Below are 25,608 nucleotides of genomic sequence, written 5' to 3'. Positions count from 1 at the left end.
TGACCCGACCAGGACTTAAGCCAGGGCAGGACACTGCCTCCTCCCGTGCCCAGCAACCTCTGGTTGGCCCAACCGCCACCCTCACCCAGATGCTCCCCTGGCAGGGCACAAACCTTCTGCCACCCTCACCCCAGATTCTGCGCTCAGCTGCATTCTCAGACCAGACCAGCTCCAAAATCTTGGAAACGTTTTTCGTATTCAAGTGAAACATTTTCATTGCCAAAAAATTAGAAAGACAGATAAGGGAAGAAAGAAAACCATAATCCCCAAACGAAGAGATTATAACTAAATGTTTTTATATGTATTTTTCTATACTTTGGTTCTTTCTGTGTGAGATGTCCGTGTATTTATCTTTATAAAAGGGAAATTGGAGTTTCGTGGCCACAGCCCTCCGCGCGGGTTTCCTCCTTGCTGCCTAACGCGTGATGGTGCTGAGCGTGTGTGTCAGGAAACACGCCTCTTAATCATCATTTCGAGCTACACGTGAGCCCCATGGACCAAAGCACTTAACAAACTGCCCACCGTGGACATTTGCATCGTGCCCAGTGTTTCTTGTCATGGTGCACACTCGCTGCTGTGAGCACCCCAGTGCTTCATGCCTGCCGCAGAGAATCTGGGTGAGTCTCCCCCAGAGGCCCCAGCGCTCTCCTGGGGATGAGGTGGGGTTATGGCCATTGCAGTGAGGGAGGATGCCCAGCAGGGGGAGCTGTGGGATTTCTTAGAGGTCCTGGAAAGCCTGTGGTGAGGATTTGGCTTCCTGGGGTGACTCTGGAGACCCCAGGGTGCAGGCCTTCGCTTGAGGGCATGGGGACAAATCTCAGGTCGGGTAAGTGTGATGTGGGAGCAGAGAAGCTGCTGTAATGGGTCAAGAAGCAGTTGCTGCTGATATAAATTAACCAGGATGGGAGACTGTTTGATCCCTCTGCTTTGGCTACAAGTCCTATTCTGTGTTCAGACATTATCACGAATCACTCTGAAGTAAAGACACCAGATAAAAAAACAGACGTTAAAAATATGTGCTGTGCTTGCTCTTGTAGCTTTCTATTACATAAATCACACCTCCAAAATAAAAGCTGTTGGAAACCCTCCGTGGAGCTGGAGAGTCGAGGTGCTGCCTGCCATGAGTTCTGTGCTATTGTTCATGGTCAACGGGAACAGCAGGGCCGCTGTGAGCTGGGCCAGCACCTGGAGGCCCAGGCTCTTTTTCTCAAAGATACATTTTTATAGTTTGGGAAGCCCATTGCCTAATAGCCTTGCAGTAGGACTGCACAAAATATACCCCCCAATACCCGACATAGACCCCACCCCACCCCCAGTGGACACGACCCCTCCTGGGGCCTGGGAGCTGGGCTCCCCCCAGCTGCTCTGTTGGCCTGGCCCACGCTCAGCCGCAGGTGCACGGCCTGGCCTGAGGGATCTTGGCCCTGGCGTTGCCTGGCGCGGCGCCTCTTGCTCAGGCAATGCTGAATATCCCTTCACTTGTTACCCAGCCTCATGTGGGTGCTGTGCCACCCACCTGGTCTCCTTCAAAGCTTTAAGGACAGCCAAGGGGAGGCCCCCGCTAGGGGGTGCAGGGGTGGGGGGGGACTAGCCTGCCAACCTCTTCCTCCTTCCCTCTGTGGGTCAGTGGCAGGAGAGAGAAGTGCCTAGAAGCAGCCCCTGTGCAGAGCCAAGAGCAGGTCCCAGCCCGGCACCTCTCGCTGTGCAGTGGGGGCAGGCGGCTTGCCCTCTCCGGATCTAGTCCGCGTGTCTACACCTGCAGGGCCGCCATGCAGGGTGCCTGGGCCTCGGTCCCCATAGGTCCTGATCAGCGCTTTTTCACCTACACTCACTTTGCTGAATGAATAGGAAGAACACGAGGGGGAACCTCTGGGGAGCTCAGCGTCACTCAGGAGCTTGTGTCGGCCAGATCAGCTCACCTGCAGCTTCTAATATGAGTTCCAGCTCAGCGTTTCCTTGAGGCTCTCTGTAAAGGGGGGTGTAAGGGCTGCATGGGGCCACAGGGCAGGTTTTCTGACCCAGCAGATCGGGTGAAGGAGGAGTCAGGGTCCTCAGTGGCTTTTGCAGGACTTTTATTTAGATTTACCAGGCACGTGGCAGGCAGGGGTGCTGGGGGGCCAGGAGGCTGGCAGGCCTCCCAACCCCAGCAAATCCTCACTCTATCTGGGCTCTCTGGCCTTCTGTTTCTCTTCTTCTCTCAGCTTCCGTTCGTTCTTGGCTTCTGCTGGCGTCCCCGTGACGCCGCCCTTATAAACTCAGTCTCTCCGCCCAGGTGTACCCACTTCAGGTGCCGCCATCAGGCATGCATTCAGGACCACAGGGTTCCCGCATCTATCCTAATGGTGGGAAGGCAAAAAAGCCTGATACTTTTTCCTTACCCTACGGGGGGGCTATGAGATACTAGCATGTAGGACCCCCCAGGGGGAGAGGGGGCTGGAAGGAGAGAAGAGGCAGGTGACTTGCCCTACTCATCCAGGAGAAGGGCGAGGCAGGGCTGGATCTTGGGCCTGCATTGACCGCAGGTGCCTGGCACTCCCAGGCTAACAGGGGAGAACGTGGGGGAGCAAGCCCAGGGGAGGGCACCCCAGCACCGCCGGGGCCCTCACATCAGTAGGAAGTCTGACTGGTACCCCCAGCCTTGAGCCCGGGCTGGTCCCTGTTCTTTAGCTGGAAACTGTTCTCCACACACAGGGGAAGGTGGCAGGGGTAGGGGGGCAGGCTGATGCCAGTCACTTTGCTCCTCCTCCTCTTCCGGGGTGTCCCTCTGCAGTCAGTGAGCCAGGGGCACCTGCCCAGGCTGGGGGCACTGCCCGGACCTGAGTCCCCTGGGCTGGAACAGCAATGGCAGAATCTAGAGACTTCACAAGTCTCTTTTGGGTTCATTATGAACCGAGAAGAGTGACCAGGAGGCCCAAAGGGTTAAGACCAGACAGACCCAGACCCCTTGGCCCTACATGCCCTGGGGGAGCTGAGGTCACATGGCGAGTTCGTGGCCTGTTCAGTCCAATCCAGTATCCAGAGGTCCTTCTTAGCACAAGGACCAGGCCCCGGGGAATCTGGAGCTACACTTTCCACCAAGGAGGTTAAGGTAGGTCATGTCCAGGGTCACAGAGCTGGGGTCGGTAGTTGGGTGCTCTACAGCCCCCCGGTACCCCCATAAGGTGGATGGATGGAGGGGTCTGGGGTGGATTCTCTGAGAATACCATGAGTGCCTCATCCCTGGAGTGTTCAAGAAGATGGGCGCCCTACAAGGATCCCCCTGTAGCTGGGTGGGAGCTGTTGGTGCACCGTGGTTCTGGCCGAGGGCTGTGCTCGTGAGGCCTGGAGTCGGAGCCAACGAAGGCCTGTGCTGGCCGGACTCAGGCCTTCTCTGGGCTCACATGGCTGCGCTGGTGCCTACCGCACCCCAGCACGCCGGCGCCAAGAAAGACCTTCAGGGAGCCCAGTGGGGTCATTACTGCTTATTTGCACTTGTCTTTGACGTCGGCTGATAGCTCAGCCACCAAGAACTCTAGCCACAGCTCTATCAGAGATGTGCCCACAGAGGGCTTCGGGGGTGAGCTGAAAGCCCTGGATCCCTGAGCTCAGACCTTGCAGCGGGCAGCAGACAGGGCCAAGGTCAGGTCCTACTTAGGAAAAGCGGAGAATGTGGCCCCCTGGGCTGCCTTTCCAGAGCGGCCACTAGAGGGAGCCCCGGCAGCAGCTGAGGGCATCCCTGCCCCCAGGCCCATCATGGAGCCGGATGTTCAGATGGTTTGGGACAATGTATTTCCAACTCTTCAACTGAAACCGTGCGTGGGGCTCCACATTCCAGGGGCGGGGAGCAGGGGAGTGTTGGGATGTCAGGGAGGGAGCAACAGAGCGCTAATTGATCCATTTGTTCAGGCACTGCTGAGTGGCCCCACAGCAGACACACACGTGTGGACATGTGTGTGCATGCACACGGGCAGTGCCCTCCATGTGCAAAGGCAGAGACTCCAGCTCTCTGAGTTGAGATGCTTGGGCACTTCGGAGGTTGGTGGCTCTGCGCTGTGGGGGCGCAGGGCTGGGCAAGCTGCCGTGAGGACCACCTAGTCCCAGGAGAGGCAGGAGCAGGAGGAGGTACCTTCAGAGGGGCCCCATTTGTAGTTTCTTACAGTTTCTAGAACACGATTACAAGTGGCTGTGCAGCTGCTTTCCTGTTCTGCCTCACCACCGGCGCGGCTCCTGCGAGGCTGCTCAGGAAGGCCGGCAGGAAGCCTGTTCTCAGGCTCCGGCCCCCGGACTCCTGGCTTCTCCCTGGACTGGATTTCTGGGAGCCCCTAGTGGGAAACCAGGAGTTCAATGGGCTGTTTCCCAGGTGTGATCTGTGCAGCCCCCACCCCCCCACTTCCTACTTGGGGGCCCAGACATCACAGATCCAGACCCTGAGGAGGCGGCCAGATCACACCCGGCCGGTGGATGAGGCGCTTGGACTGGCCCAGGCCCGGCCTTTCAGCGGCTCTTAGTTCCCCAACAAAGCAAATTAAATATCATTGATCTACAAAACAAATCAAAAGGCATAATTCTGACGAATGTAAGCCCCTTCCATTTTAATTTAAATATTTTTGTCGAAACCTTTCTGGATATGAGGGCTGGAAACGGAGCGGACCAGAGGCCGAAGCGGAGAGGGAGGAGGACCTGCTGGGCCCATCTCCTCTCTCAGGTGGGGCCTGAGGATCTGGGCTACATTCTCATGGAGGCTCTTCCCCAGACTCTTCCGGGGTTGCCCACCCCCAGGGCCATGGGGATATAAGAATGTCACCACGGCCGGCAGGGGAGTCAAAGAGGAAATAGGTGGCCCCCAGTGGTCCCCCCGCAGCCACTCGGGAGGGCCTCCTGCAGCAGGGCCTGGCACAGGAAGTGCTCAGAACCATCCCCGACGTTGCCATGGCGCCCGCAACAACCAAGGAAGCCGGAGAAAAGCCCAAGATAGAAGAGAGGAGCCCAATGTCATGCTTGCCCTCAGGGCTCGGTCTCAGAAAACCAACAGCCCCCAGCACACCTGCCATCCAGCAACGCACCTGCCACCCAGAGACGCGCCTGTAACCCAGAGACGCGCCTGTAACCCAGAGGCGAGGCGATGAGAGCGCGGCCCCTGTGAAGGCACTGCGGGGCCGGGGTTACAGGACAGTGAGTGTGGCTGGTACCGGTCATCCCCTCAGGTACAGAGGGTGTCCTGGTGACAATCGGGCTGGACGTGGCTCCATCAGGGGGCCGTGGGGGCTCCCATGGGGATCGGCCACGCAAGCGGCAGACGATCTGATCAGCCCACTTTGAGCCCACCGGAATCACCTGGGTCCAGGGTTAAGGATGCTGGTTATCTCCCGTTCTGCTTTATGTGGACCACATCCTCAGCACGATAAGCGAGAATCCTCTTGCTACTCATGTGCTGTTAAAAAATAAGAGAAGGCCTCCCTGGTGGCGCAAGGGGTTAAGCACTGCACTATGAAGCAATCCGCAGCCTCTGCAGCACGAGCTTGATCCCCGGCCCACCAGGGAGCTATCCACGTGGCACAGCAGACCTCTCCTGACTCGCCCGCTGCTCCCCTCAGCAGTGTATTTCAGTCAATCTGCCTGTTCTGTTCCCCACTCTGTCTCTGGTGAATCCTCTCACCCCCCCACCTCAGACCCGTACCCCAGCTCTTGTATGCATAAATAAATAAATCTTAAAAAAAAAAATAAAGCATAAGAGAAAAAGGAGATAATCCACACGCCAGGCTCCTTCGTTCTTACTTTTGTGGCAAAACATAGATTCTCTAGGCCACTCTCCGAACAATTTGAAGAGACCCAGGGGAACTTTTGGACAGTTCAAACTTTCTGCCTTTTGTCTTCCAGGAGCTTCTTCTCACCCTGCTGTGTCGCCTTCACCCTCGTTCACAAACATGCTGCCTCAGGTAAGCGAATAGCTTCACAAGTCGGCAGGTGATATGTTTTCCACTCCCGGGTATATACCCACAAGAACTGAAACCAGGGTTCAAACAGAAACTCGTAGTGAGTCTTGACACTATGGTGTCCCTTGATGGTGGTGTTCACCATGACCAAAGGTGGAAACAGCCCAAGCGTCCATCAACTGATGAAGGTCTAGTCCCCTGGAGGAATATTATTCAGCCATTAAAAGGAATGAAATTCTGACACCTGCTGCAACATGGTTGAAACTTGATGTCATTTGCCAAGTAAAGGAAGCCGGATATTAAAGGCTACGTATTATTTACTTTCACTGATAGCCAGTATCCAGCAGAGGCCAATTCTTAGAAAGCAGATTAGTGGGTGCCAAGTGCCAGGAGAGAGAGATTGGGGGTGATGGCTTACTGAGTACAGGTTTCCCTTTGGGGTAATGAAAACAACCTGAACTAGAGGGGTGGTAGTGCCACATTGTCAATATACTAAATGCCACTACAGTGTACATTATAAAATGGATAGATTGAGGAATTTTGTGTTTTGTATATTTTATCATTTAAAAAAAAAAAAACAAAACAGTCCCTGTCCCAGATCTCCACAGTTTGGTCTGCTGGGGGTGTCTACAGAGCTACTTGCCAAGAGACGCTGCTTCTCCCCAACTTCTGCCTCTGCCATCTCCCTTCTGGCTCCTAACTTCCCAGCTGCTCTGAGCTTGAAGTCCTGTGCGCCGAAGGCACGCTGGCCTGGGAGGGTGGCTCGTGAGGAACTGTGGCCAGGATTGAAGAACAACCAGCGTTTGAAAATTTGTCTTGATTGTCTTTCTACTGTACAATTTAGAAAACCTGTCACGCACGTGAGAGGTTGCAGAAAAGCTTCCCCTCTTCCTTCACCTCCCAGCAGCACCAAGCTCGGCTGGAGCGCCGGATAGTTGGCTCCACCAACCGGTGGCGTTTTCCCAAAGAGCCTTTCTCGGGGGACCTGCTGGCGCTTTCCCAGATGTGCAAAGCTTTGTGCATAAACTTTGAGGAAGCTCTGAAGAACCCAGAGAGGTAGGGAGGTCGAGTCCGGGGACCCACCAGGAAGCACCCCAGGCTGGGGCCCCTGGAGTGGGGTAGAAGTGCTGCCTTGGGGCGCATGCCGCGGAGAGGGGGCACAGGGGCCCTGTGGAGGGCTAGGTCTCTAGGCAAAGGGACCCAGAGCCTCCTGCCCTCCAGTTTTTCTTCTGTGCTGGATGAAATATCAAGTCCCCTCTGGGGGCAGGAGGAGCTTGTGGGAAGAGGCAAGGATGGAAAGAGGGGACCCTCTCCATTTCTTGACCAGAGAGCAGTTCTGGGAGAGCTAAGTCTAGAGACTGAGGAGTGGGTAAGAGCTCCTGAGAACAGATGTTCCGACCCAGCACCAGGCATCCTGGCTCTCTCCCTCCCCCAGCACCTCCAAAGCAGGTACCTTAATTTCCATGTACAAAGGAAAGCCCCAAGTCCAAGAAACTGGCCCAAGGTCCTGTGGCAGCAAAGTGGGGGCTGGGATCCTGGCCCAGGTCTGCGTGACTCTGCCCAGAACATCAAACTGGAGTTTCACAGGTTGAGGTATCGAGCGGGATCCACCTGTCCGTGAGCAACTTAGGGAGCTCCCCCCTTCCCCTCTCCTTCCTCCATATTGGGTCAGGATTGGGGGAGCGAGCCCCCTACCCCTGCCCAACAGCACATTCCCAACAGCCTGCAGTTGTCATCCCAGGACAACTCACAGGCGCCCCCTGCCATTTGCCTTCCCAGGGCTCCCTGGGCCCTGCGCCCCTGGCCGGCAGCCCTGACACCAGAGGGCGATGCGGCCCTTCTGCTGCCCGGCACCCCTGGCTCAGAGGATGATGACGGTGATGTTTGCAAGGGTGGTTGAGCTCATGGGCATCGCCCCACTCTTGTTCCGTCTGGAGATCACCGTCTGAACTCCTGACCTTGGCCAACTCTTCCTAGACGTGTGGCCCAAACCCCCAAGGGGCTGAGGCTGGCTTGGGTCAGGTCCTCTGCCCCAGTGGGTAAACAACCTAGGCTCCCCGCCCTCCCGGGCCTGAGTCACTCATGGTCTCTCCGATGGGCAGCACGTGGCAGTGCGGTTCTGGACGCAGGCTCCCTGCCCAGGTCCTGCCCCAGGCACCCTGGCCCTTGGGGCTCCAGCTCCTTGGGAAACAGCTGAGCAAAGGTGACATTGACTGGCTGTGGTCACTGGCCGGCCAATGCACTTTCTTGGGGTGACTGCCTTCAAACCCTGACTGTGTGACTCACACTTTCATTTCCTTGTTTAGCGGGATGAACATCGTGTTTATGGAAAAGTGTCTTATCTGCGTCGGCTTATCTTGAGCTGGGGCGCCTGTGCTAGCAGGCAGCAGTTAATCAACCCCAAGTCCGCCTTGCGGAGCAGAGACCAGCAAGAGGGTGCACAGGCTGGCAACCCCAGACGCCAGGGAGGGAGCCGGAGCAGCCGTGCGCTGGTGGGGGGCGGGCGGCAGGGAGGCCACTCACCCAGCCCCCCAGAGAAAGCAAAGAGGAAGTTCATCTGGCAGGATGAGCTGGGCCTCGTTGGCGGAAAGATGAGGCGGACAGTACTTTGAGAGAAGGAACTGTGCGTCTTAGAGGAGGAGAAAGGTGTCAGGGCTCCGGGCAGATGGGGCTGCGGCCTGGCGCGTGGCAGAAAGAGGCCGCTGAGATGCTGAGGAGTCAACAATAGCTTTGGCAAAGGTCATAGCCGTGAGGGCAAAGAGAGCGGGGAATTCAAGGGCTGTTTCACCAGAGCCAGGCTGGTGCCCAGGTGTGAGGAGGCTCGGGATGCTGGTGGGCGACTGCGGCCCCCGTGCCCTTTCCTGAAAGGGGCCCTGGTGGGGCTCGGGGGAGATTCCAAGCTCAGTTTCTGGGGACATTGAGACTGAGCGTGTGTGGCCCCTCAGGAGAGGTCTGGGTGGGTTAACCTCCCCTGGAAATGTGCAGAATCTTCTCTCCATTTCCCCAGCAGACGCTGTCTGAGCACCTGCCACAGACCAGACGCTATTTCAAACCCCCACCCAACAAGGTGTCATGCAGGCTCCCCCTTTCTTTCCACGAGGCTGACCCCCACACTGAAGCAGGAATGAATGGCCTGGTGGGCGTCAGGCCAGCGGCCAGCGGGGCCCCAGGGAACGTCCCCAAAGGGCGCGATGGGACGAGGCTGACGCGGAAACTTCCGGGTTGCCCCGGATGGGTTCATGTAGCGGTTACAGAAAAGTGTTGGTGCTAATGGCAGGATTTTGTGTCTATTTTTCCTTGAGGTTATCCTTTTCACAAATTCAGAAAGTTTTTCCTGAGAGTTTGAAGAAAAAGCCCATCCAAAGCAGGGAGCCAGGTGAGATCTTGTCGCCAGAATGTGGGCAGCTCTCGGGGTGGCTTATAGCCTCCAGAGGAACCCAGCAGCAGGCCAGGGCAGGGAACGACACTCTCCAGGAGATGTCTGGGAATATCCAGAGATGTCTCTTGTCATCGCAACTGGGGGCAGCAGGCGCTACTGGCAGGGGGAAGCCAAGGTGCAGCTGACCATCCACAATAGACACGCAGGCCACTAACTCGGGATTATGTGGATCCAAGTATCAGGTGGAGAAGCTCTGGGAAGGGAGACAGGTCAGGCCCCAGGAGCATCCCTGCTCCATGAAGATTTTCCTACTCCCTAAGGTGAGGGGCACCCGTGTCCCCCACACCTGCAGACGCTGGCCACTGGCTCTCATGGCCGTGGAAGGCTGTCACCTTCTCCCTTTCGGTCCTGATGGGCCTAGCGAGCCGCCTGCCAGCTCTGTGGGGGAGGGGTGGAAGCATCTAGGCTGTTGCTGGAGTGTTTGTTCAGCATCCTTGTCTCTCCTCAGATGTGATTCTCGAGTGTCTGGGCTTGCGGTGGGAACTCCACCAGCCCCAGATCTTTCAGTCTGAGACCCTGGCCAAGCTCTACCTGGCAGCGCTGGTCCGGAACACCACCAACCCCATCACAGACCTGGAGAAGCTCCTGAGAGGTATTTCCCCACGGGCACCCTTCTAGGGAACCCCAGCCCCTCCAGTTTGAAAGGCCCCAGCTTGACATCCCGTAATCTGTGTGGGGTCAGGTCCCGGTGGGTGAATGGCAGGACGGAGCCTGTGGGTAGGAGGCTGTGTGGAAATCCAGGGGAGGACAATGATCCAGAGCCAGGAACGGGCCTGGCACTTAGTAGGTGCTCAAGAGCGATGTGCTGAATGAGAGCCAGAGCAGAGGCTGGTGCCAAGAGTGCCAAGAGGGGAGGCCCGACCACCCAGTTTGCCTGAGAAGGGATCTTTGTTCTCTCCCACCTCCCCCCACCCCCGGCAGTCTCTGTGGTTGCTGGTGTGATCTTCTTTGTGGCGCCTGCCTCATGTCACTTTGCAGTCCCCAGAACCTTGAACTTATGGGAGGGGGGTCCATTCACTCCATGGACAGCTGATATTTGTGGCGTGTGCACCAACCTGCCCGCCCAGGCCCCAGGCGCCGGGCTGTTGTATCGCCTGCGGCCTTCAGTGTGAATGCCCCACAGCAGTGGTGTGGGAGCCGGTGGTCTCGGGGGAAGAAGAAAACCAGTGGTGGTGGGGGCGGGGGGTGTCACCCCACAGATAGGCCAGATAACTCACATGGGTGAGGGAGGGAGCCAAGAGTCTCCTGGGGAATAAGCTACCAGAAGGCAGGCTTGGGGCCCCATGAGTCAGAGAGTCATGGGGTGGCCTTGGGGGCCCTGGAGGGGCATTGGCTTTTTGCCCAGGGGGACGCCTGGGAGCAGCCTGTGCGCCAGCTCACATCTGGGAGCGATTCCGAGGGAGGGACTGGCAGTGCACTGGCTTGGCCTTCCTGGGGAGCCTTCAGGTGGGGGTCCCATTTGGAGATTTGGGGGCTGCTGGGTCAATGCCTCTGCCCCCCATTCATCCTTCAGCAGGCGGTCTCTGTGCTGCTCTCACCCTGGTCCGAGTTGGATGCTCGGGGTGCAGAGATGACTGAATCCCAACCCCCACCCTCAACCTGCTCACAGACTGATGGGAGGGTCGGGGAGGAGGGGACAGAGAAAGGGGGGGAGGGGGCCAAGCTCAAGGTAGTGTTGGGGCCTCCTGGCATCTTGCGCTGAGTGGTGGCCACATCCACGCGTCCCTGCCCCTTTGCTTTACTAGTCCAGTTGCCTGAGAAGAGCAAACAAAAACCCCCCATAAGGAAGGTGACCATTTCCTTGAAGATCAACGACCCGATGGTCACCGAAGCCGGTAAGGACCCTGCCCTCCCGGCCACGCCTGCCCGGAGCACACAGGCCTCCCGGGTGTAAAAGCGAAAGTCGCGTGATCAGTGCCCGCTTGTTGGAGGTGAAGGGGCGGCGCGGAGGGAGGAGGGAGGCGGGCAGCAGGGGCGGGCAGCAGGGTCGAGGCAGCAGGGGCTGTGCTGGTGACAGTGCTTGCCCTGTGCAAACGGCGGGAGCGATACGGAGGAAGAGGGGGCTTCTCAGATGGACCCGCTCACACCGCCCAGGGCCCACCCTCCCGAAACCTTGACCCAGCCCTGCCCTCCAAGGCCACTTGCTGGAGGGTCCCTTGGGCTCACCCTGTCCCCATCACACCCCGGCCCCCTAGAAACAGACGTCTGCATTGGCACAAGCTGCCTGCCGTCATGTGACGTCTCGCACCTGAGACATACTAGGTCGGGGAGTCCCCCATTCACCCCCACCCCGGCCCCGTGACCTCAGAGCACCTCAGGCCCATTACAGGCTTTTGGGGCCCCAGCAGAACTTGGGAACAAGCCCAATCCCTCTGCCCCCAAGCTGCTGGATCTCCAGCCAGAACTATCCAAGGCTCCTGGATCTCCCCGGGAGTCCTTAACTTTGTGAAGACCCCAGACGCCAAGGAAACTGCTGCAACCTTTAGGTCAGCAGCTGCAGAGACACCTTTGGGTGCACAGGGCACCTCCTCCCTGCACAGATCATGGGCCCTGGTTAGGAGAGAACAGGAGGCCCAGGCACCGAGGAGAGGCTACAGTGCGTTCTTGCAGCAGGTTCCCTTTCGCGCCATCCCCAGCTCTTGGGGCAGGGGTGGGGAGGCTGGGAGCGCTGCCCTGCCTGTGCCTTTTCTCTGAGGGCATCTGCCCACCCAGCTCCTGCACATAGAGCACCCCGCAGGGAGGTGCCCACGGGTAAAGGCCTCGGGTGCAGCACCCTAACTGACCGCTCTCTCTCGGATGCGGCCCCCGCCCCCAGCCTTTGCCATAGCCCTGAGGAACCTCTACGTGAGCGAGGCAGAGATTGACATGAACGAGGTGCTGGGTGTGCTGGCTTCTGCATACATCCTCTGCCTCAGCAGCCTGTTCCAAAGGTAAGGAGGCATGTGGGCGGCCGGGCCAGCCAGGGCCCTCCCAGCCACGGCCACGAACAGTCCCGGTCTCTGGGTGAGGACCCGGGATCTGCAGAGCTGGGCTCTGAGCCTGCAAAGGAACAGAGACGCGGTCACGAGCACGTGAGCTCCCAAGGGAACCACATCCTGGGAGCAACTCATCCCCACCCGCCATGCTCTCCTCCAGGGCCAGAAAGCAGTGGGGGACCCACACCTGAGAGGTATTTTGCAGGTTTCGAGTGATTTCCAGCAACACTCGGGCCACGCCAGCTTGTCCATCTCATCTGTGCTTGTTTCTCTCAAAATCTCCCTTGATGCCCAAGCCTTTCCGCGGGCTGTGTGAAGAGAGCTGGCTCCCTCCCTCAGGGCCCCCCTTAGATAAAAAAAACCCCTTGTATCAGATAACCCCCCCCCATCAGATAAAAACCTCAGTATCCCATTTACACACGGTCACTGTAGATCTTTTGGAAGAGAGCAAAATGCAAAGCTCAAACTGAGCATTCCAGCCGCCCCACTGCCCATTTCGGGGCCCAGCCATTTTGGAACTCCCAGTCTTTCTCAGTGAACCCCACCAGCCCCCCTTGGGCGTGCCATGAGGGGAGCTGTCAGGGGGAGGACCAGGAGGCATTTACAGAGGGTGGAGCGTGAGCACTTCCTAACCCAGCGGGCTTCGTTGGTGGCGGGGGGGGGGGGGGGGGGGGGGGGTTGCTTAGGGATGCTGCAGAGGTGAGGAGCCGCCTGCGCTCCCCCCTGTGTCCGAGCAGCCGGTGGCGCAGCCTGGCAGCCTGAGGCTTGGTGGCTCCCAGCTTTCCTTAGCCTGGTTCTGCAGCCCGAGCCCCGCACGCATGAGCCACGGGGCCCATGCTCAGCCCCAACGTCATCTGCTCCTTCGGGTCCACAGGCCTCAGGGCCTCAACTGTGCCAGGCACACGTCACTTCTGCCCTGCCTGCTTCAAAGGACCTTTGGGAATTTGGGGTGCCGGCACAGAGGGCTGTTAGCTGGGCCTTCTTGCTACGGCCAGATCCTGAACTCAGCCCTGGCTGGGGACACCCCCTGGCCTGCTCCATGGGAGGGAGGCCACCAGGCTCATTTGCCAGGTGAGGACACAGAGGCCCGAGGGTGAGTGACCTGCCCACACCACACAGCTTCCAAGTCCAGCAAAGGAGAGTTGGGGCCCCAGAACCTGACCCCTCGGGCTGTCCCATTCACTTTGCTCGGGTGAGGGGGTGACGCAGCCTTGACCTTGCAGGCCCCATCTTACGGTCAGACCTTAGTGTGGCTTGCTGAGGCCTGAGCAGGAACGCAGGCCGTTTGTTTTCCTTCCTCCTCCCCAGGCCTTGTTTTGGAGGCCGGTCCAGGAAGGACGTGGGAGACGGTGAGTCAAAGTTGACACGGCCCCACTGAGCCGACCTCAGGCTGCTGGGAGTGGCCGCCTGGGTCCTGCAGAGTTCGGGTGGGGCTGCTATGCTAGTGGGGGTGCAGCAGGCCAGGCACACGCTGGGCAGGGGCTCCCCTGCCTTGGAGAGGCTGACGGTGCAGCTGCGGGGCGTGGCGGCCTGGGCTGCAGCGTGCGTGTGTGCTCTGGCACTCTCGCTGCTGGACGAGCCCACAAAGGTCATCTCCGCCGCGCTGCCAGCCAGGGCAGAGCCACCCGAGGGCTGCTTTGGTCTGAATCACTTGCCCGAGGCACCCATCTTTAGGGGGTGACGTGTGTGCGGGTGGCAACACCCTGCGCTATTGCTTGGACTCACCCCTCAATGTCTGGGCTGTGGGCACAGCTGGGTGAGCCTGGGTTAGTTCTTGCTCTGGGCCCTGCAGTCTGGGGAGCCAGCTCTTGGCAGTCCTGCCTGACTCAGTGGGTCTGACAGTGAGGAAAGGGAGGCTCCCGGGAAGGTGGCAGCCTCCAGGGCACTAACTTCTGCAGCCCACCGAACTCCACACCAGCTAATTCTACCCACATGTGCGTCCTCTACCCACAAAGCCAGCACCTGGAGAAGCCCCGACACCCCCACACCTTGGCTGGCGGATGGGCTCGGCCCCCAGGCAGACCAGCCGCTCCAGGGGGAGAAGGGCTTTTTCTGTTCATGGCAGGGATTTCCAGAAGCAACACAGAGCAGGCACTGGGGTGGTTTATCCTGGGAGGGTTGCCTCCCTGCGGCCTGTGGTTTCATGGAGGGGCTGGGAGGGAGGAGCAGAAGAAGCCCCAGCGGCGTGAGACGTCCACAGAGAGATGTCCGCAGGGAGGTGGAAGTTGAACTGAGCCGGGACAATTCCAGTCCTCGGAGGGTGAGCGAGAGGGGACCTGGGCAGAGGAGCGTCGCATCGACACTGGGAGGGCTCGGCCACGAAGGCCCAGTGGGGCTGCAGCGGGAAGGGGTGTGGGGAGATGGAGAGGTGAGGGGGAGGCCAGGGTCAGCCTGGGTGGGGCAGACTTGAAGGCCACGTGAGCGGGCTCCATGGGGTCTGTCGACGAGGACACGACCTGGGAGGCAGCGAGCCCCTGAAGACCGCAGCGTGAGCGATGTGGAGGGTGCAGGAGGCAGGTGGAGGCCAGGACAAGGAGAAGCTGTTTTGGAAGCCCGGGGTAGCGATGAGGTGGGTCTGACCTAGGCAGGGCATGTGGGAAGGGGGTGGAGGAGAGGAGGCAGGTCTGAGAGACAGTGACGATCTGGAACTGACAGAAGTCTCACCAGCCGACGTGCCTGAGAGAGGACAGCTGAGTCTGGGGTCTGCAGCAACTCCCAAAATGCAGACATTTCCTTGTGATAGAATAAGTGCCCTCATGGCCCCAGAGCCCAGGCGCCCGAGGGGAAAAGCTCCTGGAGCATGACCAGGTTGTATAGTCCTTCATTATTTCATGGCCTGTTCTAGTCAAGAGGGCTTCCAAGAATACGTAAAATAATAGGGCACAAAAATTGTTCTTTTTTGTTTGTTAAAGATTTATTTATTTATTTATTTATTTATTTATTTATTTATACATGCACTGGGTACAGTCAGAAGCGCAAGAGGGTGAGAGAATTCACCAGAGCCAGAGCGGGGAGCAGAGCAGGCAGAAGGACCGAAGCACACTGCTGAGGGGAGCAGCGGGCGGCAGGAGAGGTCTGCGCGCCATGGGGGACCCTCCTCCAGTGGCCGGGGAACAGCCGGGGATCGAACCGGCGCTGCAGAGGCTGCGGGCAGCTTCGCAACCCAGCGCTCAACCGCTGCGCCACCGGGGAGGCCCGGGTACAAAAATTGTTTTAAAAAAGAAATGAAAAAGGAGACAAAGCTGGAGAGGTTGAAATTACGTAATAAATTGCATAACCTACACTCCTGTTATAGGTGGAGATTTGAGCTTCCTAGTGGCTAATACAAAAAGGGAAACTTGATCAGTGACATCAGACAAAACGAAATAAATGCTGGGGAGAAGCACAGCTACTCTTAGTCAGGCTGTCTTCATCAGATAAAACTGAGCACGTAACGACCAGTGTCCTCACCAATATCCATAAAGTGAATCAAAGATAAATTTTAATAATGTTCTTTCTCGATATTGGCGGTTTTCACACCAAAATGCTCCCCAGTGTAAACAATTCTCCAGGGGTGTGGTTGGGGGGTAGGAGTGGGCCCCTCAGCTTAGTGGAAGATCTGACTTCGCTGAAGAGTACCCGGTAGCATATGCACAAGAGCTTCTGGTTATCCTTGACACCTCTGTGCACAATCTGTGTGTGTCTTAGGCTGACCACTGGGTGATAGTGAGTTCACAACCGCTCTGTGGAGAGTTCAGTAGCTGTCCTCTGGTGACCTGTTTGATGAAACAATCAGGCCTTATGGAAATTGTGTGAAGTCAGAAAAACACTGGACATTTACATAGCAGATGATTTCATAAAAATGTTATTTATAAAAGCGAGTGGATTAATAAACACCACAAGGGCTCTGAGGCTAACTAGGGGGGGTGATGGAGGGATGGCGCTGGGAAAGGGAGAGAGAGAGAGAGAGAAAATTCTGTGTAAGAGAGACTAGTATCAGCCGTGCAATAGCATCATGGAAACTTCCATGACCCCACCATCCACCTGGCATATCCAATCGCCACATGCCCTGTCCTTCCCCCCTCACCTCCTGAGTCGTCTTGACCCCACGAGCTCACTGCCCTGCAGCTGTGCCATCCGTAATGTTCTTCAAAGTTCAGTGCCTGCTCCTGCCTCAGGGCCTTTGCATATGCTCTTTCCTTGTCTCCAAGTGCTGGTTTCCCAGCTCGTGGTCTGGCTAATTCTTTGTCCTCCTCCTTCAGGTTTTAATGTCCCTTTTCTCATCCTCCTACCCCCGGGGTAGATTTCCATTTCTCTGCTTCCTGTGGCAGCTTGTTCTTTTAACCTTCTAATCAAGTGTAATAGCGCGATTATCCATTCGAACGTGTACTCAAGGTGTGCTGCCCGCTGGCCCATCAGCTTTGTTCTTTGCACCCCAAGGGTTTCACAGGGCGCCTGGTTCATGCTGTGGCTTGAGCAAGTGGATCCTATATGAGTCAGTGAACCAAGTAAATGAGGCCTACTGAGGGAGGACGTGGATTTTTATCAGGAAGTTGCCCCCTGAACCCTGTGCAGGAAGAGGAACAGAAAGGAGGTCCTGCCTGCAGCACTGGGGGTCTGCACAAAAGGAAAATACCTGCACTGCCTGGGGACCTCAGGTGCCCACCTGGTGAAAAGGAAACCACAACAAGCCCCTTCAGGAGCTCAAACTCTGAGCTTCTTCTCCTTCTGACAGATTCCATCTCAGGCCTCACCGCCCTCAGCCAAAGCTCTTTGTAACGGTCCTCACTGGTCTTGTCCTCTGGCCGCTGTCCAGGCTCCTCCTGCGTGGACAATCCCTTCCGGGAGTTGAGTAGAAGCCCAGTGTGGTCCCTGCGTCTCTGCACCCAGGCTGAGGCCCAGCAACAGCGGCGCTCTCTCTCCCCTGCAGGTGTGTGACCTTGATGATGACCAGGCTCTCGCCAAGCACCATCAAGGACTTCTACCTGGCTGGCCACAAGGTGAGAACAGCTGGGTGGGGCATGTGCAGAAGTTCCCAGACTCGATCCCCTCCAGGCAGGTTCCCTAAAACCTATCCCGTCGCACCAACTTACAGGCACCAATATTTTATTTTGCCAAGCAGACAATTTCTGAAAATAATTTTTTTTAAAGGACAATTTTAATCCCAAAAAAGTCGAGAAGGCTTAATCTTAGGAAAGAAACTGAAGGCACCACCTTTCTCATCAAAGCCTCAGACACCCTGTGGGGCGTTCCTGCTGAGGTGGGGTAGGTGAAATGTCCACGGGGCCGTAGGTGTGTCTATGTTGGTGTAAAGGGCGACCAAGTGACCCTTAGCAAAGGAGGCAAACCGGGGAGCTGGTGATGATGCAGGTTGTGAGGGGCCTGGCGGACTTGAGCCTCTGCCCAGAGGCCTGGCTGCATGGACACGGCACCATGAGGCAGACACACCCTCAGCCACATGCAGGCGGCACAGCTCAGCCTGTCCTAACAGCACCCTAGCAGGTGTTCACCGCCTGCCTTGCCGGAGTCTGCTTGTCCTCACCCTCATGCTGCTGGTCACAGATACTGGATGGGCGCGGGCATCTTCATCCGGGTCAGCATCTCTCAGCCACTCTGTCTCGGGAAGGGCCCTCCGTGAGGACACGCGTGGTGCACTGGCCCCTGCTCCCGGGAGCCCTTGTCCACTTTCTCTGGATTCTCATTGTCGGGCACGTAGCCTCGGAGCTCCAGGGGGTGCACCCGAGAGGGCTTTTGATCAGTCCCTGATGTTAGCCCGAGATTCCAGGGTGCAGGCCCCGGGTTGGCACTGGTGCTTCTGAGTCCCGGGGCTGCAAGGGTGGGGCTCAGAGGCTCCATTTCCCCTTGGGCTAAATAGTAAATAGGGACACTAAGGACCTGACTGCCTAGGGCTGTGAGGAGGGTTGGCTGAAATCAGCCTAATGAGGGGCCCTGAGCTTGGCAAACACTCAGAAAATGTTACCTGCTGCAGTTCGTGTGTTTTAAAGTAAAGGCTTGAGCCTCCTGAGAGCAGAGGGCTTGTGTGATCCCCGCCTGGCAGAGGGCCCTGGGGATGCAGGGGGATGCAGGGGGACTCAGGGGGCCGCAGGGGACGCAGGGCACCTCGGCCAGCAGGCTGTTCTTGCCTTCCCAGTACAAGGAAGAGCAGCTCACCACCGCCTGCGAGAAGTGGCTGGAAGTGAACTTGGTGCCTCTGGTGGGGAAGCAGATCTACCTCCGGAAAATCCCACAGGAGCTGCTCCTGAAAGTGCTGAGGTCCCCCAGGTCAGAGCTGGCTCCCAGGAAACTCCCTGGGTGGGGGAGGTGGGTGTTGGGGGAGCAGGGCCGGTGCCGCCGGAAGGGAGCCTCTGGGGGGGCACCCACCCCCCTTCTGGACATGCCCATTGGGCAGCACTGCCTCCATCCCAGAACTCCTGCCCCTGTGGACAGCCCTGCCTTGGTGGAGGCAAAACCTAGGGGGTACCAAGGTGAGGTGGGGAGGGCCAGAGAGGGGAGGGGAGGGAAGAGGCGCCCTTCGTGCCCCGGCACCAGAGAAGATGCCCTGAGTGCTCACAGTCTCCTCGCCCGCCTGGCAGTGAATTACTGCGTGAGGATTACATGAACACGTATTCACTGGGGAAACTTTGGAAAACATGGAAAAGCAGGAAAAGGAAAACAAAAGCCCTCGCCCCGAGCAGTGTCAGAGTCCGGCCGGAGCCCTCTCGGGGGCTCTGGACACCTGGACGTTCAGCGGCTGCCTGGCCTCTGTGACCCACAGGCGACCACACAGGGTGCCGTCCCGCCCTTCGGGGTTCCTTTGTCAGCCAGAACCCTGGGAGTCCTCTGGATGCCCCCGGGCCCTCCTCCCCAAGTGCCTTCAGTGCTGTTTCCGGGCAGGGCGGCTCTCTGTGGGCGCCGGCAGAAGCCAAACCTCCTTTGCTTCTCCTCTGGACCATGGCAGGGGCCCCTCACCCAGGGCCTCGAACCTGCTCTGCAGTGCCCCCTCCCCCCAATCTGTCTCTAGCCAAGGAGCCCTGTCCCACCTCACAGCAGCCTGGGGCCGTCCTGGCTGAGCTCCTTGATGCCCCCTGGGCAGGGCCACGGGGCGGGGCGGGGTCCCCTGGCCCCCTGGCCCCAGTGGGCTGCTTGGAGTTGTTCCTGGAAACATCCCCAGAGCTTGGCCTTTCAGGTCATTTCCAGTGTTTTATTGCTCAAGGAGAACCTTGGTGGCAACCTCACGTGTATGTACCTTCCGCTCCACTGACTTTCCCATGTTAAACTCCTCCAAGTGAAAGTGCTGGGTCAAAAGGACTTTCTGTATTTTTTAATTTGTATTTTAAATAACACTTTTTTTTTTAATTGATCACTTTTAAAATTTTTTTTCTTTAAGATTTATTTATTTATTTATTTATACAAGCACTGGGTACAGTCAGAAGCGCGGGAGGGTGAGAGAATTCACCAGAGCCAGAGCGGGGAGCAGAGCAGGCAGAAGGACCGAGGTACACTGCTGGGGGGAGCAGCGGGCGCCAGGAGAGGTCTGCGCGCCATGTGGGTTTCTTCCTGGCTGGGGATCGAACTTGTGCTACAGTAGCAGCGGACAGCTTCATAGACTGCATCTTAACCCCTTGTACCACCAGGGAGGCCCTCCTTTTAGATTTTTAAGATTTATTTTATTTATTTCTGAAGATTTATTTATTTATTTATTTATTTATTTATTTTATAGAGGCATGCTTTATTTGTTTGTTTGCTGGTTTGTTTGTTTGTTTTGTTTATACATGCACTGGGTACAGTCAGAAGCGCGGGAGGGTGAGAGAATTCACCAGAGCCAGAGGGGGGAGCAGAGCAGGCAGAAGGACCGAAGGACACTGCTGAGGGGAGCAGCGGGCAGCAGGAGAGGTCTGCGCGCCATGGGGGACCCTCGCCCAAAGGCCGGGGATCGAACCGGCGCTGCAGAGGCTGCGGGCAGCTTCGCAACCCAGCGCTCAACCGCTGGGCCACCAGAGGAGGCCCTGTATTTTAAATAATACTTTATGTGACAATAATCGCAAACAAAAGTTGCAAGGGCAGCACAGGGAGTCCAGGTGGCACCCGCCCTTCCTTGCTCACTTCCTGCCGCACCGAGCGGACCTGCCGCAGGCCTTTCCCTGTGACTCTTTGACGGCAAGTTGCCTACATCGTGTTCCTAAATGCTTCAGCGTTTATTTTCTAATAAAGAGACTCTTTAAAATATAGCCCAGGGAGCCTCCCTGGTGGTGCAGGGGTTAAGTCTCAGCGCTGTCAAGCTATCACCAGCCACTGTTTCGCTCCCCATTCTGTCTCTAGTGAGTCCTCTCACCACCCCCACCTCTGGCTGACACCCCATTTCTTGGATGCATAAATAAATCAAAATAAAATCTTTGCACAACAAAAATAAAGCCACAGTGCAATGATCAACGTCAGGAGGGTGAGCCCCCTGAGGGCACCTCCTCTTGACATCTTCATCCCAGCGCTGTCTTCGGGGGCATTCCCCCCTAGCGCTGGCTCCCCTGAGGGTCCCATGTTGCATTGATGTGTCACGTCTCTTTGAAAGGATCCAATATCCACTGCCAACTTTTTAATTTTAAGATTTGTTCATGTATGCATACAAGTACTGGGATGCTGGCCAGAGGTGCGAGGGTGAGAAGATTCACCAGAGACAGAGTGGGGAGCAGAACAGGTGGATCTACTGAAATACACTGCTGAGGGGAGTAGTGGGAAGACAGGAGAGGTCTGCTGCACCATGTGGGTAGCTCCCTTGTCGGCCAGGGATCGAAATCGTGCTGCAGTGACTCGGCCGCTTAACAGTGTGGACGCTTAACCCCTTGTACCACCAGGGAGCCCTATCCATTGCTAACTTCCTGAGACAGTGCTCCCTTTGGGTGAATTTCAAAGCAGAGGGCTAAATTCCCCTAAAAATGTGAGTGGTGTGTTAGAAAAGAAGTGTTTGCTTTTGCATAGGTGGTAGGGAACATTCTAATTGCAGGGATTAGTTCTGGGAATAATTCTTTTCTGCTGGTTGGAATTTACCAAGCAGGGTGCTATGCCATCACATTGGTGAAAGGGGGCTGGCAGGACAGGGCCCCGGAGTTGGCCAGGGGACACTGCTATCTAGAAGACTCCAGGAGCCCAGGCCCTGGAGCAGCCCCAAGCCCCAGGATGGGCACCCAGGGTCACTCTGCTCTGCTCCCCTCAGTTTTCCCGGCAAGCTCCCCTCCTCCCCCAACAAGCGAGGGTTGTGCAACCTCTGTGGATAAGATAAACACGGCATCCTGGGACTTGTCGTAACTGCCCCTCCCTTGGAAAGACTGAGCTGCCCCACCCCGGCAGCACTTAACCAAGAGAGGAGAAAATATCTGACCACAGCCAGAGGCCAGTGCTTGTGGTTTTCGTGGGCACGTCCTGCAGAACGTGCGCTGGGCCTGAAAGAGGTCAAGGCCATGACGTGCAGGTGTCTAGACTGCCCATGGGGAGACATGACTGCAGTAGGAACTGGGTCCTGCTTCCCGGCCCACCCCTGGGAACCATCTGCATGGACCAGCCAGGGCCAGCCCTGCACCCAGAGGAGCGGGCGCGGCCACGGATGTCACCAGCCGGGGGCCCTGGGGTGCTAGGCAGACAGCTCCGGACATGCGCTTGCACCCGAGGTGAATTCTCACACCGTTCATGTCCAGAGGCTGCTGCTTTAAAGCTTGAGGGAGATGAGAACAGAAGGCACAGGAAGAGGGGTGCCCTGTGCACAGAGAAATGGCTAGAAACACATCCAGGCTCTGCTCCCTACTCTTGCCCGGAACCCACACCCATGTCAGGGCTGGGGCCTCAGAAGGCTGCACTTCACAATGAGGGTGGAGCCTGTGCTCCCCGCTGGTGCTGCGTGGGGGGGGGGGGGCTGTCAAAGCTTATTGGAGCAACATCCATCTCTTAGCAGATCTTTGGCTCTGGGCCATTCAACCTTGGAGGATGAAGTCACTTTGTCTTCATTGTCATTTGGTTTTGCTTCCATTTTGTGAACAGCCTGGAGGAAAGACACACTTTCCTGAGCTCCTGGGCCTGAGCCTTTGGCTATCAGTAAATCTTAGCGTCCCTGGGAGCTTACCCTGTTGCACAAACTAATATTATGAGAGCTTCATCCCAGGGCTCAGGGATTCTCTAGAAGTCCTGGCAAATGGTAGCATTTTGTCACAAACTCAGAAAGAGAGACTGGCCCATAACTTTTGAAGTCCCCCGTGCTCCCTGAGTCCCTGTCCCCTGTCTGAGTCCTCTTCCCTCTTCTCAGCCCCCTCTCCACCTCCCTAGTGACAACCAGATCCCATGTGTGGCAGGCGCGGGTCCCTTGGGGTGATGAGAGGGGGCTGCTCGTACTCCCCATAAAAAGCTCACAATGTTGTCCTGCCAAGGTCTAAACCTCAAATGTCCTGTTCACAAGGCCCAGCCCCTTGGTTCATGAGCACCTGGGTGTGTTCTCCCGATTACGCATCTCATTAGCATTTTTAATGTAACTGCTGTACAAGGCGTGTTGGATGAAGAGGCAGCGGTTTTTATTCCCCTCCTCATGGCCTTTGTTTCTTTCTGTTTTGCTTCATTTTTTGCTTCAACAGTCAACTCCGCCAGAACCATGTTGTTCAGTTCTTGGTATTGACACTCTGGTCTACATTCAAAGGGGACTTTATAATTTAAATACGGTTTTCTCAGAGGAAATTAGAAGACAATCAGTGTTAAAAGCAATTTTTTTTTCCTCCTAAAGAATGAATACAAGTTAAGTCCCAGGCTCCTCGGAGCAGGAGGAAGGGCCCAGATGGGACCCTTTGGGGTGGTGCGGGACGTCTCTGTGAGTTCTGTCCTGAGTCTGCGAGTTCTGTCCTGAGGGAGCCTTCACGGCTTCTTGGTGAATGGAGAAGTGCCTGAATGCCCTCGGCCAAGCCCCACGGACACTTGGACTAAAGGCGAAGGCTTTAGTGCTGTGATTACCTTTCACAGTGCAAGTAAAACCCCCACCCCTATTCATGGATCTCCCAGGGGCTCTTCTTGGTTGAGGCCTCAGAGAACCTTCTGGGCTGGGTGCCCTCAGCCTGGGGTCTGCCTCAGAAGTCTCGCAGATTTCGCAGGCTGTGGCCACAGTCCTGGCAGTTCTTCATGGAGGTGTCACACCAGGCGTGTCTGCAGCACCTCCCCTCCTGCCTCACCGGTGCTGACACTGGCAAGGGTGGGTCTTGTCTGGCCAGGGTCAAAGCCTCTGCCTTTGTAGGTGGCCTAGAATAAACAAGAGGTGTGAATGAGTGATGGCGTTGCTGCCCGGTAGACCCCAGCCCCAACCCGGCCCCACCCTCCGTGGCCGTCCCCACAGCCAGCCACGAGAAGACCACTGGGGTTGAGAATCCTTGAAATGTCATTTTAGGGCCTCGGGCGTCAGGGCTGTTAGAGCAGCCTCCTTCTTGGCTGGGCCAGCTGAGGTAGTGTGGGCAGGTCGTGGCCGCTGGGACCCAGTCCTGCCATGGGGGAGTCAGCGCTGCCATTGCTGAGCAGGACTTTGCACCAAGCCACGCAATCCTGTGTGTGTCCAGCTCCACAGTGGTCTGCAGAGATGTCAGCATCCCAGCCCTTACCCCGTGGGCATGTCAGGCTGCACGGCAAAGGGGGATTAGGGTTGCTGTGGCAAGCAAGGTTGCTCATCAGGTGACCTTGACAGGGAGAGGTCATCCTGGATTGCCTGGGAGGGTCAGTGGAATCCCAAGTCTCCCTCAGTGTGGAAGAGGGAAGCCGAAGGACACCGAAGAGAAATCTAAAGGCGCTGCACTGCTGGCTTGAAGATGGAGGAAGGGGTCACAAGCCAAGGGATACCAGTGGCCATAGAAGTTGGCAAAGACAAGAAACAATTCTCCCTTAAAGCGCCAGAAGGAAGGCCCAGACCTGCCCATACCTTGATCTTAGCCCACGAAACCCATTTTGTACCCCTGACCTCCAGGGCCTGGAGCCTTCGTCTTGTCTGTAGCATCTCAGTACATGCAAATTTGTTGTAGCCGTAATGGGCATCTCTGGGCACCCCCCACTCCCTCACCTACCCTCCCCCCCACACACACACATACCAAACTGCTATGATCTATGATATAACTGCAGAGGAGGGAGTAAGGACTGAGGGAGATACCAAGCCAGCTCGGGGCAGAGCTGAGATTGAACTTGACCCATGCCCAGATGTGACCCTGGATAATGTACTCACATTTCAGTCCCCAACGGGACTGGGATTAAAGGTGGCAAAGAGGCCTTGAATGCTCAGCCATGGAGCTGAAGTATATTTTAGTGCAATATTTTAAAGTCAAAAGTAATGCAAAAACTCATGTACAAACCATTCGCTCTTAAAAGAAACATGGGGTCTGCCTCAATTTCTACTTCTTTTTTTTTTTTTTTTCAATTTCTACTTCTATAAAAATTAGAACACAGTCCATCTTGGCAGGATTGTTCAGTGGGGTTAGATAGAAGAACGTGTGAAGGGAGACATCTTGGGAACAGGTTTCAGGGCTCAGTGGGTAGTGCCCACTGTTTGCGGCCACACAGCTGGTCGGCTCCAGGGGTGGGACCCACTCGCCACCCACCAGCCCAGTGACGGGGGGAAGCCATTGCAGGCCTTGCAGGCCGCTGTCTGAGGTCACCTGCAGACTCGGGTGGGACAGCCTCATTCCTAAAGTCACTTTGAACTTTGCATCCTCTTACAGATGCGTGCTTTTGACCCTTCCTAAAACGTCTTCCTAACCTTTTATTTTGACCAGGTTGTTTACTTTCAGTGAATTTCATCTCCTGAAGACAATGCTTTTGTGGGTCTTCTTGCAAATAAACCACAGAACTCAGACTATTCCGACCCATGAAACCGTGTTGGCCTTTTTCAGCAGGTAACATAGCGGTGTTGAATGATGAGATGTGCTTGGCTGTTTTTTGGGCTGTGTTTTTGTGTTCGTTATGTCATGGGAGGCAGAGGGAGCATCAGTGATGTCATGTTCCACAACATCCTTCAGAGTGCGATTTTCTTTGTGGGGCCTGAGGGTGTGGGATACCTTTGAATCACTAGATGACTTGAAAAAGTGACACTTGACAAGTGTCAGTGTTATGCTAGAAAAGAATCATGTGCTCCTGAGAACTTGCTCTATGTCCAGTGAAAGACATTATGCAAAAGGTGTCTTTATTTTTTAAAGGAAAAAAAGTAGCTCTTCATTGGAAACCAAACAAAATTTTCAAACTGAAAGCTGGTCCTGTTGCCTTCGAGTAAAAGGTGCTCCTTTTATTCAGGACGACGACCATATAT

The 25,608-nt window shown here is 56.5% G+C and overlaps 1 protein-coding gene across 1 annotated transcript in view; it reads left to right on the top strand.

Moving 5' to 3' along the window:
• Nucleotides 1–5,903: 5,903 nt before the first annotated feature.
• BTBD16 (BTB domain containing 16) overlaps nt 5,904–25,608 on the top strand; it is a gene marked incomplete at both ends in the record, with an annotated part of 32,953 nt that continues 13,248 nt past the window's right edge. Inside the window, 9 exons of the mRNA XM_084244539.1 lie at nt 5,904–5,915; nt 6,817–6,968; nt 9,215–9,288; nt 9,800–9,957; nt 11,102–11,186; nt 12,167–12,281; nt 17,236–17,305; nt 18,457–18,587; nt 25,079–25,198. Coding sequence (XP_084100665.1) covers nt 5,904–5,915; nt 6,817–6,968; nt 9,215–9,288; nt 9,800–9,957; nt 11,102–11,186; nt 12,167–12,281; nt 17,236–17,305; nt 18,457–18,587; nt 25,079–25,198 — 917 coding nt within the window. The remainder of the gene's footprint in view (nt 5,916–6,816; nt 6,969–9,214; nt 9,289–9,799; nt 9,958–11,101; nt 11,187–12,166; nt 12,282–17,235; nt 17,306–18,456; nt 18,588–25,078; nt 25,199–25,608) is intronic.

Source organism: Talpa europaea (genome assembly GCF_964194135.1).
Source record: "Talpa europaea genome assembly, chromosome: 10".
Classification (NCBI taxonomy): domain Eukaryota; kingdom Metazoa; phylum Chordata; class Mammalia; order Eulipotyphla; family Talpidae; genus Talpa; species Talpa europaea.
This window is presented reverse-complemented; position numbering and strand designations above follow the sequence as displayed.